Source organism: Oryzias latipes, chromosome 12 (genome assembly GCF_002234675.1).
Source record: "Oryzias latipes chromosome 12, ASM223467v1".
Classification (NCBI taxonomy): domain Eukaryota; kingdom Metazoa; phylum Chordata; class Actinopteri; order Beloniformes; family Adrianichthyidae; genus Oryzias; species Oryzias latipes.
The window spans coordinates 15,374,827-15,390,435 of NC_019870.2; the positions used below are offsets into that span (position 1 = coordinate 15,374,827).

The 15,609-nt window shown below is 39.8% G+C and overlaps 1 protein-coding gene across 3 annotated transcripts in view; it reads left to right on the forward strand.

Moving 5' to 3' along the window:
• Nucleotides 1-14,433, forward strand: part of rabgap1 (RAB GTPase activating protein 1) — a 59,154-nt gene extending 44,721 nt beyond the window's left edge. For all 3 annotated transcript variants that reach the window (XM_011481878.3, XM_004074960.4, XM_011481879.3), the window contains 11 exons: nt 229-354; nt 601-744; nt 1,287-1,328; nt 1,533-1,661; nt 3,649-3,741; nt 4,544-4,654; nt 4,896-5,000; nt 5,588-5,671; nt 10,444-10,515; nt 10,925-11,125; nt 12,128-14,433. In XM_011481878.3, coding sequence (XP_011480180.1) covers nt 229-354; nt 601-744; nt 1,287-1,328; nt 1,533-1,661; nt 3,649-3,741; nt 4,544-4,654; nt 4,896-5,000; nt 5,588-5,671; nt 10,444-10,515; nt 10,925-11,125; nt 12,128-12,250 — 1,230 coding nt within the window. In that variant the 3' untranslated portion in view covers nt 12,251-14,433. The remainder of the gene's footprint in view (nt 1-228; nt 355-600; nt 745-1,286; nt 1,329-1,532; nt 1,662-3,648; nt 3,742-4,543; nt 4,655-4,895; nt 5,001-5,587; nt 5,672-10,443; nt 10,516-10,924; nt 11,126-12,127) is intronic.
• The last annotated feature ends 1,176 nt before the right edge of the window (nt 14,434-15,609 follow it).

Genomic DNA, 15,609 nt, shown 5'->3' on the forward strand with positions numbered 1-15,609 from the left:
AGATGAATCTAAACTCTTTGTGGCTCCATTTGTAAGAATAGTAGTCTAGTGGGATGCTGAGACTGCCACCTAGTGTAGAAATGCTGTCCTTCAGAAATGTAGTTTTGAAGGAGATGAGAGCAATAACGTATTTATTTAAAGATTTATGAATATTTTTATGTAAAAAAAAGGGAAAATCTGTTCTATGTTGTAGGTCAGCTGCTGATTGATTCTGTCTGTTCTGTTCAGATGCCAGAGGAGCAAGCTTTTAGTGTTCTGGTGAAGATCATGTTTGATTATGGGCTCAGGGACCTTTTCAAACAGAACTTTGAAGATCTGCACTGCAAGTTCTTCCAGCTTGAGAGACTCATGCAGGTATGTGTGCTGCAGCCCAACATTTTTTGGGTTGTATATTTCATATTAGTTATCTTTATGTACCTAGAAGTGTGAGTTCCTGTGAGCTAACCAACTTGCACCCTTTTTAAAAAAAAATCTTCCTTGAAATGCCTTTGCACTTCTTCCCTGCAATCTGAAATGTATTGACTTCTTCTTCCCCTCCACTCCCTCCTTTGTATTCATTGCTTTCTTCCCACATCCACTACTTTCCTTCTCTCCTATTAGGAATGTATACCGGATCTATATAACCATTTCCTGAATGTGGGCCTGGAGGCTCATATGTATGCTTCTCAGTGGTTCCTCACCCTCTTCACAGCCAAGTTCCCTCTCTACATGGTCTTCCATATAATGGACTTGCTACTGTGTGAGGTTAGTGGGCTTATGTGTCTATTATCTATGTTAACACATACTTTTGAGTCACTGTTGCTTTAAAACAGTTCCGTTTATTGATTTCTGCTTCTGAATTAGAATCATCTTTAAGGAAATGTAAAGAATGATGACATTTGAAAAGAAAAAATGATAATTTCTGAGTTTACTGAGGTTTTAAAAGATTAAAAAAATAATTTTAAAGATCATTGATAAACTTTATTGATATTTCTTAAAAACTAATGAATTAATCAATCATTTTAAAGTAAGTTCAAGTGATGTCCATTTGTTTTTCATTTCTAAGCATCCTCAAAGCTGTAACTATTAAACTGAACCTGCTGTTAGACTACAGGTTTGTGCTAAAAAAAAGACAAAAAAACGGTGAATTCAGAAGATTTAAAGGAAAGCTAAAAGAAAGAGGAGCAACACTAATCATTTCATGTAATCATATATTTTCCTGTTTTAAAATCTAATTCTATGTCAAAACTCGTTTAGGAAATCCCCTCAGTTTTATTAATGAATCTTTTCTGTCTTTTGCTTTTCAGGGAATTAGTGTGATTTTTAATGTAGCCTTGGCTCTTCTAAAGGTAAGATAAGCTTCCACCCTAAGAAAATGTAAATAAACTGTAGGCTCTTTTTAGGTCTACAAAAAGAAATTAAAATACTCTAAAAGTATGTAGGAATTTAGTCCACTACTTAATGCCACAACTGCTCAAAAAGAGTGTCACATTTGAGCCTAATGACTCGCATAGAAATTTTATTTCTGTCTGTTCTGATGTCGCGTTTCCCAGACGTCAAAAGACGATCTAATCCAATCGGACTTCGAAGGCGCACTTAAGTTCTTTCGTGTCCCGGTCCCAAAGAGGTACCGCTCTGAGGAAAACGCCAAGAAACTGATGGAGCTGGCCTGCAGCATGAAGGTAAGTCAATTAGAACAGATCCCTTGCTCACATCCTTCAGGAAAACATCTGAAGTTCAGAGTAGAACACAAAGAAAACATCTGCAGAAAACCGCAGACCTTATTACATTTGGAATTATGGAAATGTAAGTAGAGGACACAAAGTCAAGCACCTTTTTAAACCTCCAACACTACTGCTTATATTTCAGCAGGGGTCACTGTTGAACCATGTGACAAAGAGATTAAATGAACACACTTGAACAAACACAGGACACAGACATCCTTCTCTTTAATGTTAAAGCTCCTGTCCTGACATGCTCTGTTCAGTCTGGCCCACTTTACAGTCTGGCCCACTTTATAGGTTCTAACTTTGCAGTAATTTTGATCAGGAAAGAATTCCTGTTTTAAGTCCTCAGCTGAACAGAGAAAAACCTGAGCATCTTTGAGAAAGAAAGTAACTAAACGAACAGAACCAGCAGATTTTAAAGACAGTTCCAAAGAAAAGGAGAATCGGCATGACTTTTTTTTTTATACAGCATGACTTTTTCTTTGTTTTCTTTGGCATTAATGGTTTTATTTCATTGTGCAGTTAGTTTTTTTTTTTTTTTTTTAACCATTAGTTTTAAATACATGTGGCCATTATTTTTTAATCGAGTGTTTGAAATGAAAAAAAATAACAATTCCAGGAAGCCATTTGCCAAATTGACGTGAGTGCCTGCTGTAATGGTGGCGGCCTCATCTGGGAGTAGGATTACCAAACCAGATTACTGCTGGCCTCATTGACTGATGGATGCTGCCCTTTGACGCAATGACAGATCTGTTTGGCGTTTTTGGATGCTCTGATTTGATTTACGGTGTTGGTGCTAAGCTAAAGCACAGCACCAAAAACGAGTTGGCCAAAGTCCTGCAATTACATTATATCCATCAAATCAAAACCACATTTTTAAGATGTTAGTTTTCTTAAACTAAGCATCCACGCTTTTATATTCTTCTTTTAAATAACAATGCAGTTCATAATGTAAATTATTATTCATATGAGATTGTTTTTAATTTCATTTTAAGGCTTTAGAAGGACTAGATTGTTCATTTACGATGTGCTTCTTGTTTGAACACTAAACTGCAGTTTAAGGGGGTTTGGAGGAATTACACACGTCAGTTCTGATGATGACAGATGTTTTTTTTAGCTAATTTCTTCCCACCAGAGCACCAATCAGTCTTAGCTGTTTTCCTGGTGAATATTTAGGAATTGCAGGCATGTGTAGCACCGTACAGTCAGACTGTTCACCGACAGCAGATGCTAAAATCTTTCTTTTCCTCTTGCCTTTCAACCTCTGAAGCGAGTCTCTGCAAATACACCTGGGAACATGAATACAGTAGTATCATGTTGATTTTCTTTTTTGTTGAGTTACATCTTTTATGTTTGTTTATTTTTATCATCTGAACCAAGACATTTTATTTTTTCTTGTTTTCTATATTTTTAGGCTGCACATCTGCAGACAGACAGCCTTATTGTTTTCGCTCACTTTTGAAGATAGAAAATAAATTGACTTATTAACAAGACATTTCTTTGTATTTGATAAAGCAGACAGAGGACATGATCGTTTTCTCCATACTTTTCACTTTTTTCTTAACTCTCCTTTATGCAGAATCATAAAATAGAATAATGTCTAAAACAAAAAAGCTAAGTAGATTATTCTAAACCCAGAAAATCCTCTTGCAAGGCTTATGATCTGTTTGTTTTTTTAACTCGGATAAATGCAGTTTGGTTAGAGGAGCTTTCCTGTTTATCATCTTTTTTGGAGGATGTGCTAAATGTGTAAGCAATCAAAGAGAAAATGTAAATTTGTGCTATGATAAATTATTATTACTCAAACATTGAAAGGAAAAGTGCATGATGTGATATTTTTGTGTAAACTGAGGTTAGAGTACACCTTGTAGTTGTTTTTACATACTCGTGGTGTTGTACTGGTTGTGGTGAGGACCTTTGACCTTTTCTCTTTATGCTGCAGATCAGCCAGAAGAAGTTAAAGAAATTTGAGAAAGAGTATCACACCATGAGGGAGCAACAAGAGCAGCAAGAAGCTCCGATTGAGAGATACGAGGTAACCAAATGTCAGATACATGGGTTTTATTATCTCCCCCAAAATAATGACTATAATCATATTAATTGCAGCTCTAAGTAAACAGAATTTATTGCTTTATTCCTTAAAATAACCTGTAACACCAAAACCCTCAGCATTAAATAAGATGAGTTTCTTCTTTTTATCTTTGATTTGATCACTTAACCCTTGTGCTATCCAAGGCCCGTTAAGTTGGGAGTGGGGTCGTCTGGAACCCACTAGACAGTGCGCTGTACCTTTTTTTTTTCTCAATGATTCTTGATCTTCACTGGTGTCCATGGAATTACATGAAATCCTCTTCACCTTTATCCACCTTTGTCATGGTAGGGAGAACACGTCAATGAAAAGGGTGGGGTCATCTGGACCCCATAAGATAGCACAAGGGATAAACTGTATCAGAATCAGCATATGTTCCAGGCAGAGAACCCTGGAGGAACCAGCTTAGTCTGTACAACAGCTTTGATGAAGAGCTGGTTATGGCCTGTTAAACATTACAGAAAGCTCATCCAGTGCTGTTGTTTTGTCATGTGGTCATGTTGCACTTTTGCACTCTCACAGCCTTGGTTGGACATATTTGTCATAATGCACTGAGCTCAGGAGACGAGTTTGGATATTCATGTTCATCGTTTCATGAGTAACCCCCTTTGTTTCCTCTTTTTATTTGACTTTCATTCCTGGGTCATCTTCTCTTCTTCCTCTCACCCCCTCTCATCTTTCTTGAACTTCCTCCAACTCTCTTCTTTTGCTTCCCCTCTCTGTTGCTGCCTGGCCCCTCTGTCTCCAGCGAGAGAACCGACGCCTGCAGGAGGCCAACATGCGCTTGGAGCAGGAGAACGACGACTTGGCCCACGAACTAGTTAGCAGCAAGATCGCCCTGAGAAAAGACCTCGACAATGTAAGCTAAAGGGAAAGAGGGCCTTTCGGGAGGGAGGGGGGGTGCTAGTGGTGCAGTTACAGTAAATAATTACAGTCTTTAACAAACTAAATGAATGGGTGTAGAAGCTCTTTCAGTCAAAACCCACACCACACACTCATGTGGAATTTGCTCTGACCTACCTTGAAAAAGTACAAAATAGGACAGGCGTAACTTTCAGTGACCTTAGAAACATGGGGGTCTTTCATCTTGTGGGTGTCAGGCTGAGGAGAAGGCAGACGCCCTGAATAAAGAGCTGCTGCTGACCAAACAGAAGCTGGTGGACTCGGAGGACGAGAAGAGGAGACTGGAAGAGGAGTCCGCTCAGGTAGGAGGGAATAACGCGCCATTTCCAGCTTTAAAAAGAAATGGATTCAGGAAAATCTTTTGCCAGAAAAAAACACTAACTAGTAACAGTTTTACTCTCTAGTTTTTGAAAGATGCCTCACATGGTTAAAAAAAAGAAACTCATATTGCTGCTAAACCTGTTCGAAGTCTATTAATTTCAAATATGGAGGCCACTATAAATAGAAGTTTTGAACCATTATTTTGAGTTTGTCCTTTGAGTTCAGTCATAAAAGTAAAAGACTTCCAAGGTTAACGGCTTCTCTTTCTTCAAAATATCAAAAGCTGTCAGTGCTGGATGTGTATTTTCTCATGTTCAGTATGAATTCCTTTGAGGCAAGAGAAAGACCTGCCAGCCTCTGTGTCCTCCAAATGTCTCCTGTCTTGCTGAGCGCAGAGGTGCAACTTTCAGTGATTCATGGCCTTGATGGGAGGTTGTGTTGAGGGCAGGAAGTGGCCAGAAGCTGCTAGCGTTCAGTTGCGGCAGTCCGCTGGTATCAAAGACTTGTGGAATGAATTCTGTCTCATGTCTTCTGCCATTTAAAGTCTTTGTTTTGTGCTTTTATGCAGCTGAAGGAGATGTGCAGACGGGAGCTGGATAAGTCGGAATCTGAGATTAAGAAGAATGGTTCCATCATTGGGGAATATAAACAGGTAACATTATTTTGGCATTTTTCTGTTCAGCAATAACTATGTCCGTTTTTTTTCAAACGTAATACATACTGTGCGTATTGTAGTATATATCAGTGAAGAGATTGAGGATGTATCTATATGTAGTTTGGTTTGCCACTTTTTCCTTCAAAAATGGTAAATGGCATATTCTTATATAGCCCATTTCTACGTTGATTAAAGCCCAAAGGTCTTTTTAGTCCCATTGACTTGTGCACACACACCCATTCACACACTGATGGCAGCATTGCTGCCACGCAAGGCACCACCCTGTAACCAACAGGACCCATGTGGGGTTCAATGACACATGGGGAGGCAAGGCGGGTACTAAAACCTGCCCCCCTCTGAGCAAAACCGTTGCTAGTTTTAGGTGTCAAAGGGTTAAATTCTATTTCAAATGTGTTTTTTTCGCCCTCTAAAAGCACCAGAACATTTTCAATGTGTGTTTTTTTGCAAGAAAAAGCAGAAATTCGATCTTCTAATTGCACTACTGTTTTTGTCCTGATGTACAACAAAGACGATTAATTTATTCACACAGGTTGGTCCAGATTCACATTAAATCACATTCGTAAGAGCAACTTAGCTGGCAAGAAAAGGCAGAAATCATAAAGTTTGGTTTAGAGGGTTTCCTTGATTCACTTGTTTCATCCATTTCTGGCTGTTTTTTAACAACTCAATTTTTGTTGATGTTTGTGATAACACAACCTAGAAATTGAACACAAAGATAGCATGAAAAAGAAAAATCAGAATCTACCAGTAGATTCATCTCGTTGTTGAAACAGTCTTCAAATCTTTGGTCTTTAAGGTTTTATCTAAACACATAAGTGTAAATGGACTCTTTTTGACAATTATCTTAAATGATGAAACGTTTGTTTCTTCTGGCTTTTGAGGTGTCCATCCATCCGGACAGTAAATTAAACTGTTTCCTGGCCGTTTAATAGCAGCCCACCTCTTTGTTTCACTTCTCTACTTTTTGAAATTGCTGCCCATCAGCCTCTCAGACTGAGCAGGTGTCCATTTTCGAGCTCCAACATTTACACTGCCTACTTTAAGACAAAACAACCTGCTGTCTATCAGCCCCTGACAGATTGCTTCTTGTTTTCTGCCTTCACATTTCAGGTTTGCTTTGTCATTTTTTGGCTGGCAGAAAAAAAGAAGAATCTCACAAACGTAGCTTAATTCCATTGGGGAAAAATACTTTATGCTTAAAATCTGAAAATGCATTTCATTTGAAGAGATGTTGATTTATATTAATATAAAAACACATTTAGTAAAAACCAAATACATTTGTTATGAACAAAAGTATGTATTTTTTTAGAAACTACTTCCTCTCAAACGGAGCTTAATGTCACTTCATAAGAAGGAGAAACAGCTGGCAGGTTAGTAATAAAGCATTAGGTAATAAAGTTTGAAACAGAACATCAACATATTTTTTTTTTTTTTCAGTGATTTTTCTGTCAACGCAAACATTTCAGGTGTCAAACTGGTTTTAAAATGGTAATAGATTATAGATTAGAGCGCTCCAGGTGCTAAACTGTTTGAGAGTCACAATGTCACAGTTGTCCATGAACAAAGGGCTGTTCAGGGATGTTAAGGACATGAATATAACAGTGGAATGGAAAAGTTTTGTAAAAGTTATTGAAAACCATTCCTACAAAAGTGTAGGATCCCTGATGGATAGTAGAATGTACATTTATGTTTTCATCTTCAATCTTTTTTCTTCCTTTCACAATAAAGTTCCCATCAAAGTTGAACTATTACAGGGAAAAATGAAAAGGTCTTTGTTAAAAGAAACTCAAAAATGAAAGCATGTCTTCTAAATTCTTCTGCTGTGAAGTAGTAATAACCCATTTTTGGAGCTGTCCCCGAGCTGAAATCAGGGTTTATAGCTCCATCTGCTTGAAGTCTCCCTCAGATCTCATCTTGTCGCTTACATTTTTAAAAATAAACGTATTCAGATGGAATACTATTCTAATCAGCACGGGGGAACTTATGCAACCGCCCTCCTCCCTCGTCTCTCCCCCCACAGGAGCAGACAGAAATAGTAGAAAGGCTCATTTGGACTCAGACCTCAAGTTCACCTGAGTCTAAAAATACTGTTGATAGTCGCGAGTTGACAACAAAAGCTATCACGCTGCAGACGGAGTGTGCAGTGGAAGTGAGCGCAGCCTCAAATATCTGGCAGGCGGTTGAGAGCGCCGCTAAGTAGAGCTGAGTGTGAAAATGGGACCTTGTCAAAAATAGTCCGTTTTATGACAGGAAGGAAGGGAGTGACGGACGGGGAAGAAAAACATGAAGTAAGAAGTGAGGAGAGAAAAAAGGCAGCATTCGGCTGAATGACACATTAAGGCTTTTTTTATTTTTAACCCAGATAAATGCAAAGACGTTTTCAGAAAGCATTTCTATTTCTGAAACTTTGAAAGAATGTTGACATGTGTAGATAAACTCAAGTGTCATTCAACATGGAATATATTCCTAAAATGTATTCTCTTTACTAGATCAGAAGAAGAGTTGGAGTCTGGAGTTTAATGTGTTGATAACTTGGAGCAAAAGGAAGACTCCAGGCAGAAAATTTAAAACAGGACGTTTTCCTTTTTTTTTCATGAATTATTTAGGAAAAAGATTTAGCCTTAAATTATTCTCTGAATACTTTATTATAAAACAGAAATGGCTTTATTTCACAGCTTTGACTATCAGGCAAGATTAATGCTTAATATTACCGGTAGTCCCAACGAGACAAAAATAAAATAAATCCTATTCATCCAGAATTTTATTAAAAGGCTGTAATCCTTTTCAGCTTGCTTGCAGATGGGCGTATCACATCTATTCATGCTTAGTAAACAAAAAAACATTATTTTGAAATCCCATTTTCTTGTGCTTTCAACCCTTTGTTGGAAAAAAAACACAATCTGCAGAAGAAGAGACAGACTGAAGGATCCCAGCGGCAGGTCTGAGCTGCTGACATTAAAGCGCCAACCTTTTTTTGAATGCAAAGGCAGAAAAAGGAAAAAAGGGCTTGGAGCAGATTAGCGCTCACCAGGGGATAAATGGTCATTAGTCGGACGAGAAGGATAAGAATCTGGATATGGTGATGACAGATGAACGCCGCTGATAATTGCTTAGCTGGAGATCAACAAATTTAAAGTGTTCACCGGAACAACAAAGAGGAGAACCACTAGTCTCACAACACATTTCAGCAAAACTCTGGTTTGTTGGCGGCAGACGTGCAGGCGGACCTGCGTCTCACGCTGGGACGCCCTGTGACACACAAACTGTAATCCAAGCTATGAAAGTTAAACTCAGACTTAATGCAGAGTTTCAGACTCGGCTCAGGAGGGAAACCAGCTTTAATTTAAAGCGAAAAAGCGAAATAACACTTTGATCCCATAACGAGGAAATGTCCAGTGTCATTGAGGTGTTGTAGAGTAGAATAACTGTCAAGAAAGATCTGCAAAAGCTCTCCTTCCTGCATCCTGGATTTCAGTTTGCATTGCGTCCTCCTCTCCCCCACCACAGTCACAGACACTAGGGACGTCCCAGGACGGAGTTGGTCGATCCTCTTCCTGTTCCTGCCACTGCATCTGCTCCCCCCAACGCCATCATAAAACATCTTCACCACCGTCCTGCTAACTCTGAAGGACCTCTGTCTCCTTAGCGGGTGCAGTGGACTGGGGACTTTCTTGTACAGGATGTCTGTGTTATGCTACACAAACCTTAACCATTCATTTCTCCTCTGTGGCCAATTTTTAAACAGTTGGCACTTCCGCAAGATGAAAAGGACGCCATCCATCTGTTACTACCAAATCCGAGTCCATGTCTGGTCCAACTGGTTTGACTTTCATCACGCGTTCATTGGCGCATGTTCTGTAGATAGAGCCTGAAAACTGACTTGAAAGCCTGCGTAGCGACACGTGAATGAGAGTTTGGAACGTGGAAGCTTGAATCATGTATATGCACACATTTACATTAACTTTTCACTGAAAGCTGGTGGCGTTTACAAGCCTGGTGCAAACGGGGCTTTAGTCATCCAGTCCAGTCTGTCATTGAGGTGAGCACCCAGGTATTAATAAGAGTCCTCTGTCTCGATGTCTTTTCCCTGGATGTTCACCAGTGACACAGGAGGTGACTTCGTTAATCCGGAGCAGATTGTTTCCACACCAGCAATGAAAATCTTTCATAACCCTCCTGTACTCCTCATCATCTTCATCTGTCACACATCCAATGATGGAAGTGTCATCCGATCTGAGTTAAAGTCTTTGTCAGTTTGAAAGTCAAGCACCTTGATGCCACTCAACATTTGGAATATCCTTTTATGTATTCATTGACCGCTTTTCCTTCAGCTTTCTCTGCCTCTGAATCTTTTCCCTGTACTTTTCTGATAACTGATTAGTGTTCGGTTTGGCCTTCATCAATAACCATAAGCTTCATTATATGAAACTGTTGTGCCCGCCTACGTCTTAAAATATTTTATAAAGACGCTGATCCTTTCAGTGTAGATTTGTGTCCATCAGCCTGTGATTGAAAAACTAGAAACACTACAGGCTACACTCCTCCATGAGTGGCTGTGGGCCGTTTATTAACAGTGATCAACACAGCCCCACTATGACCTGTAAGTACCCATAAATGTGAAGAGCCCGAACGGCTGCCCCCCCGAATCTTGAAACAATCAGAGCTGCTCCGGCGCCTTCCGTTGAGCCGCGGCGGCCGAAATCCGGTTCGTGCTGAACAAATCTGACGTTAGCTCCTGTTTTCCGCAGATTTGCTCCCAGCTGAGCGAACGCCTGGAGAAGCAGCAGACAGCCACCAGAGGGGAGCTGGAGAAAATCCGAGTGAGTCGCCGACATTTCTTTGAAGCTTTACTAACACGCAGGCGGATGTTTAGTCACGGAGCAAGGAAGTCTGGGCATCATTTGTCCAGAAAGAGCATTACGAGGTCATTCTTTTATAACTGAAATCGTTGATGCTTTACTGCAGTTTGTTGCATAAAAAAGGTCTTTTATTGATCAGAACTATTAAAAAAGTCCTTCCTCGAATAATCGATTATTGGCACAATAATTTGATTTTATTTCATTTATTGTGCTGTGTTTTACGTCCTGTTCTTGTTGCTCCAAAAAAGAATAAAAATGTTCAGATTTGGTCATAAATGGAGCAGAAAACACTATCGTTTGCTACACCAAACGTCTTCACGTGAAGATCTGAACGACCTCCTTCTGTTTTTCCCTCCGAATGTTCCTGTAGTCCAAAGTCGAAGGCTGTGAGAAGTGCAGCAGCCTCTTCAACAAGGAGGGGCGCGTGCGGGCCACCGTGACCACGGCGCCCGCCGGGGGAACAGAGGAGACGGACGAGGAGAAGGAGAGCCTGAAGAACCAGCTCAGGGAGATGGAGCTGGAGCTGGCGCAGACCAAACTGCAGCTGGTGGAGGCGGAGTGCAAAATCCAGGTACAGCCACTCTGCAAATTCAAGGTGATGGAACAGCTGAGGGGCTTCTGCCTGCAGCAGAGCAAACGGTTCCAGATACTTCATTTAGTCCAGGTTGGAGTTTTGGTACTTCTTTAATTGTTCAGATTAAACATTGAAGTACAGGGTCTTTATATTAGCTTCAGGGTATAAGAGATTATATTTAGAAAAAATATATATCCATATTTTTAATTGGCAACCAAAAAGAGGGTCAACGTTTAGAAAACCAATCCAAAACTCAATCAGCTTCAAATGAACGCTGTATTGTTTCTGTGTTCGGTTCCTAAAGAACCTTTTTTCTTGGCCTTTTTGTCTTTTCTGCCGGCAGTTTAAAGGTAGAAATGGTCCGGTCTTTTCCGCTGACCCAAACCCAAAGAGCCCAAACACCCAAACGCACTTTTGTTATTTTTGTGCCCACTAAGCGTTTTCTCTACAAAATGTTGCTTTTAAATATTTACAATAATCGAATTATATATATATTTTTCTTTAATGTGTTTTTTAAATTGCTTCTGTATACAATTTGAATTTATTTACCTTTTTAGACAGAAGCACAAATAAGTTCCTTTCGAGATAAAATAGATCCTGTGTCAAATAACTAACTGATTGTTTTTCAAAGAATTTTCATTTTTTTCAGTCTTAGAGGTTAGAGCCGCATGGAGCCGCAGTCACAGAGGTTTCAGTATATTTAAACATCCTGAAGGTTTTCCTTTTTGCCAGATTCCGGTGTGGTTTTTCTTTAGCATATCCATTTTTTGCAAAAAAAATGTGATTATAGTAAGTCCTGGGATGATCTTTAAAAAAGAAAAAGATCCTTTGTATCGTTTAAATAATTATTATTTTTATTTTTGAAAATGTAGTTTGTTTGGAGTCAGGAAGCTCAGCAGCAAACCGATCTCCAGAATGAATAAAAACCTTTCAACTGAGACTGACACCAAACCAAAAAGGCTCAAATCTCCACCTTTTGCTTCTCCTGTGCTCCATCAGGACCTGGAGCACCATCTGGGTTTGGCTCTGAATGAGGTGCAGGCCGCCAAGAAGACCTGGTTCAACCGAACGCTCAGCTCCATCAAGACCGTCACCGGGACCCAGGGCAAAGACACCGCCTAACCCGCTCACCTACTTGTAACCACCCATTTGGAGCTCCCTCTCCCCCCCCCCCACTTTGTGGGCCACTAACGTAACCTGAAGCATTAACCGTTAAACCTGAGGGGCTCCTCTTCTTTTTCAGCAAAAAACTGTTTTTTGTTCCTGTGTTGAACAAGAGTCGTCCTAACTGTCCCATTCCAAATCTTTTCTACAACGCCCCCCAAAAAACCCCCCCACCACCTGGGAGCACCGACGACAAAGGGAGTCAAACCAAAAACTGGGTTTCCCACTGAGACGATGTACGTCCGTACGCACAGGAGAAGCACTGCTAAAGGAGGAGATTCTGTTGGTGTACTGCTGATGCAGAGGAAGCTGCCGGAAGAAAACACTTAACCGTCTGACGGCGCCTTCCCCAAACTACTGGCACAAATCAAAAACCCCTTCTGTCTTTGGTTTGGTTTTTAGGTACGACAGCTGATAGTCGCCTTTTGGAAACAAAGCTTTTCACCTTTTTTTTTTTTTTTTAATGCTTTTTCACAAAGTTGCTGATGTAAAGAGAGTATATGTGTGTGGCTGCTTATTGTTGTGTATTGTGCTCGGGTTGTGAGACTGACTGAATGGATTTTTGTCTTTCTGGTGTTTGGGAAACTCTCATGGAAGGAAAAAGCACTAAGTGTACGAGTGTGTGCATGCATGTCCCCTAATGTTTCTAATGTGTTCATAAGTTATGCTAAAGACGAGTGTGCTGACGAAGCCTGAAGATGAAGGTCGATGAAGACGGAGGAGGATGTGAATTCTGTACATTTGGACGCCGTCACGCTAACCATAAATGTTCTCACATGAGGGGAAATCAGAGATTTCTGGAGGTTAGTTTGACTTTTTTTTTAGCACAAACACGCTTAAAAGCAGCCAAACTTCTGCTTTTGTTCTAAAATAAAGTTGTGTGAGAACACTAAAGTGAAGCCTGTGGAAGAGCCGTTATCAATCTTGAAAAGCATATTTACCGCCTTTACCTGCAGTTTGGACCTCTGATGGCGGCTGTCATCACGGCCATTGATTTATGACGTTACCTTGAAGTACAGAAGGTTTCCCAGATTTAGATGTTCACAAATGGCCACAAGTTGCAGCAAGGTGGTGTAAAGGATTGATGTCAGAAACCAGCTGTCATGTATTTGAACTCTGTGGTCATCATGATGCTCCAGCAGGCCGTTCTTCACCTGAAACCCAAGTTCTTTATTAGGAAAAACAAAGCAAAACGATAAAGTCATCAAATTGAGCTCAGAAAAATCCCTTAAAGACACTTCTTAAACGCTTTAAAAAATGGAAGTGGCTCCGCCCCCTCTGGAATGTAAGGCAGGAAAGAAAGCGGCTGTTCCTTGAACCGCTTGTGTCTGTGAGCGGGAATAATCACGTTTTTGCTTCACTGTATCAGAAACAGGGAAAAAAAAGCACTTTTTTTTGTTTTTCTTCTCCAGCCGAAGATCAAGCGTTCTTCTAAATTGCATCTTAACTTGAAAGCGTGCGTTCTGACCCATCGGAGGAGAACCGCTCCAAAAGCACTGGGCTGTAAATAAACGTCAAAAGCTAAATATTGAATTTTTGTTGTTGGTTTTTCTACTATGTAACTGTAACTCATGTTGCCTACCTTTTCTCTCCTAGCTGCTGCCGTGCTCCAGTTCAATCCACAATGCTTTTTTTTGTTTTTAATGTCTAAATTTGTTTGTTTTTGTTTGCTCCAGGCTTTTCATTGGCACTGATGTTTGGTTATTTAAATGCCAAAACGTAGCTTTCTCATCCAAGAGCATAAACACTAGCACAGTGTGGATATTGTGATAGAATAGACTCCATTGTGTATACTTAAGGATTTTAATATAAAAAGTATCAACGCTCTTTTTTTGCCTCATATTAAAAAAAAAAATAGAACATTTCAAAAGGTTTGGATCAGATTTTTATTTTGACTTGTAAAAGAAATTATACATTTTTTTCCCTCTTTATTGAAATCTCTACCCAGATTTCTGATTGATGGATCAGATATTCTTGAATTATACTTAATGTTGTTTTTATCCATGGCTACACCGACACTAATCCTTTGGTTTTTCTACCGAAGAGCCAAATGCAGTTCATCAGGTGACCACTAGGGGGCTTGACAAACAAGTCAGTCTCATGTTGAACGGAAATAAACGTCCTTCCAGGCTGGTTTAAAATCACATTTTTGTCTATAATATTATGTTTATGATTATAAAGATGATGGCCCAACTTGATAGTCTAAGGCCTGTCAGGAGAAAAAAAAATTTTCTGATGACATCCTGTCAAGATGCTAACAAGCATAAAGGTTGGAATCTGACATAAACTTCATTTCTGAATGTTTACATTAGAGGAAAAGATGGATGTCCTGTTTGAGGATCTAAACGTGAAGCCTGGAGAGGAAAGCATGGATGCGTAAAAGCAGCATCTCAATAATGAGACCAGTCAGGAAACAAAAACCACAGGGACAATCACAAAACTGTAAGAGGAGATTGTTCTAAAAGTGGACAAATTCCTGACAATTTTTAGCGCATTCAAATTTTCTGAAATGTAGTCTGTCTTACAAAAAACTAGGGGTGAAGAGATTCATTTTAACAACAATACGATTCATGTCATAATTTGTGGTTGCTGATATGATTGATAATCAGTACCGTTTCATTTTGAAACTAATTTATGATGCATATGTCGATTCGTTTACCAACCTTCCTTCAGATGGATCAATCTGGTTGGATTGGAGGAATCAAGGAAATCAATTCATCAAGTAATTGTTAAAAATCTACAAAAGTCAATCTTTAGCTCAGCGTTTCATCCTCTTATAGTGCCTAAAATGCCCTCATGAAGTCTCATCAGGTGTTTGGTAATTCGTGTTTTAATTGATCATTGAAATAAACTGTATTCTACCCAGACATGCTGGAGGAAAACATGCAAAATCCACACAGAAAGAACCCAGTTGGGATTCGAACCATTGAGTGATAAGAGTGCCAACCACTACCCCACCATGGGGTGCCTATTTTGAAATCCTAAAAGAAATAAAATAAAAGACTGCAAATTAAAAGCAGTTACAGAGTACTGTTAGAAAGAAAAAAATGATTGTAGTGTAAATGGTTCCAAAATGTGAAATGCAGCGTCTGCAGAGGACCGTCTTCAGCAGCTGGTTTGTGACGGACAGGTAAGACAGAAAAGCACTGAAGGACAGTCCCACCCGGGCTGATGATGATGATGAGGATGAAACGCTCCCCAGTATAAGCTGCAGCCGCTCTGCATTTCTGCGGAGGAGAAGCTCTGTAACGAGGGTCTCTGCGACAGCTCAGACTCTAAACTACAAAGCTGATCATTTTACTGATCTTAAAGAACAC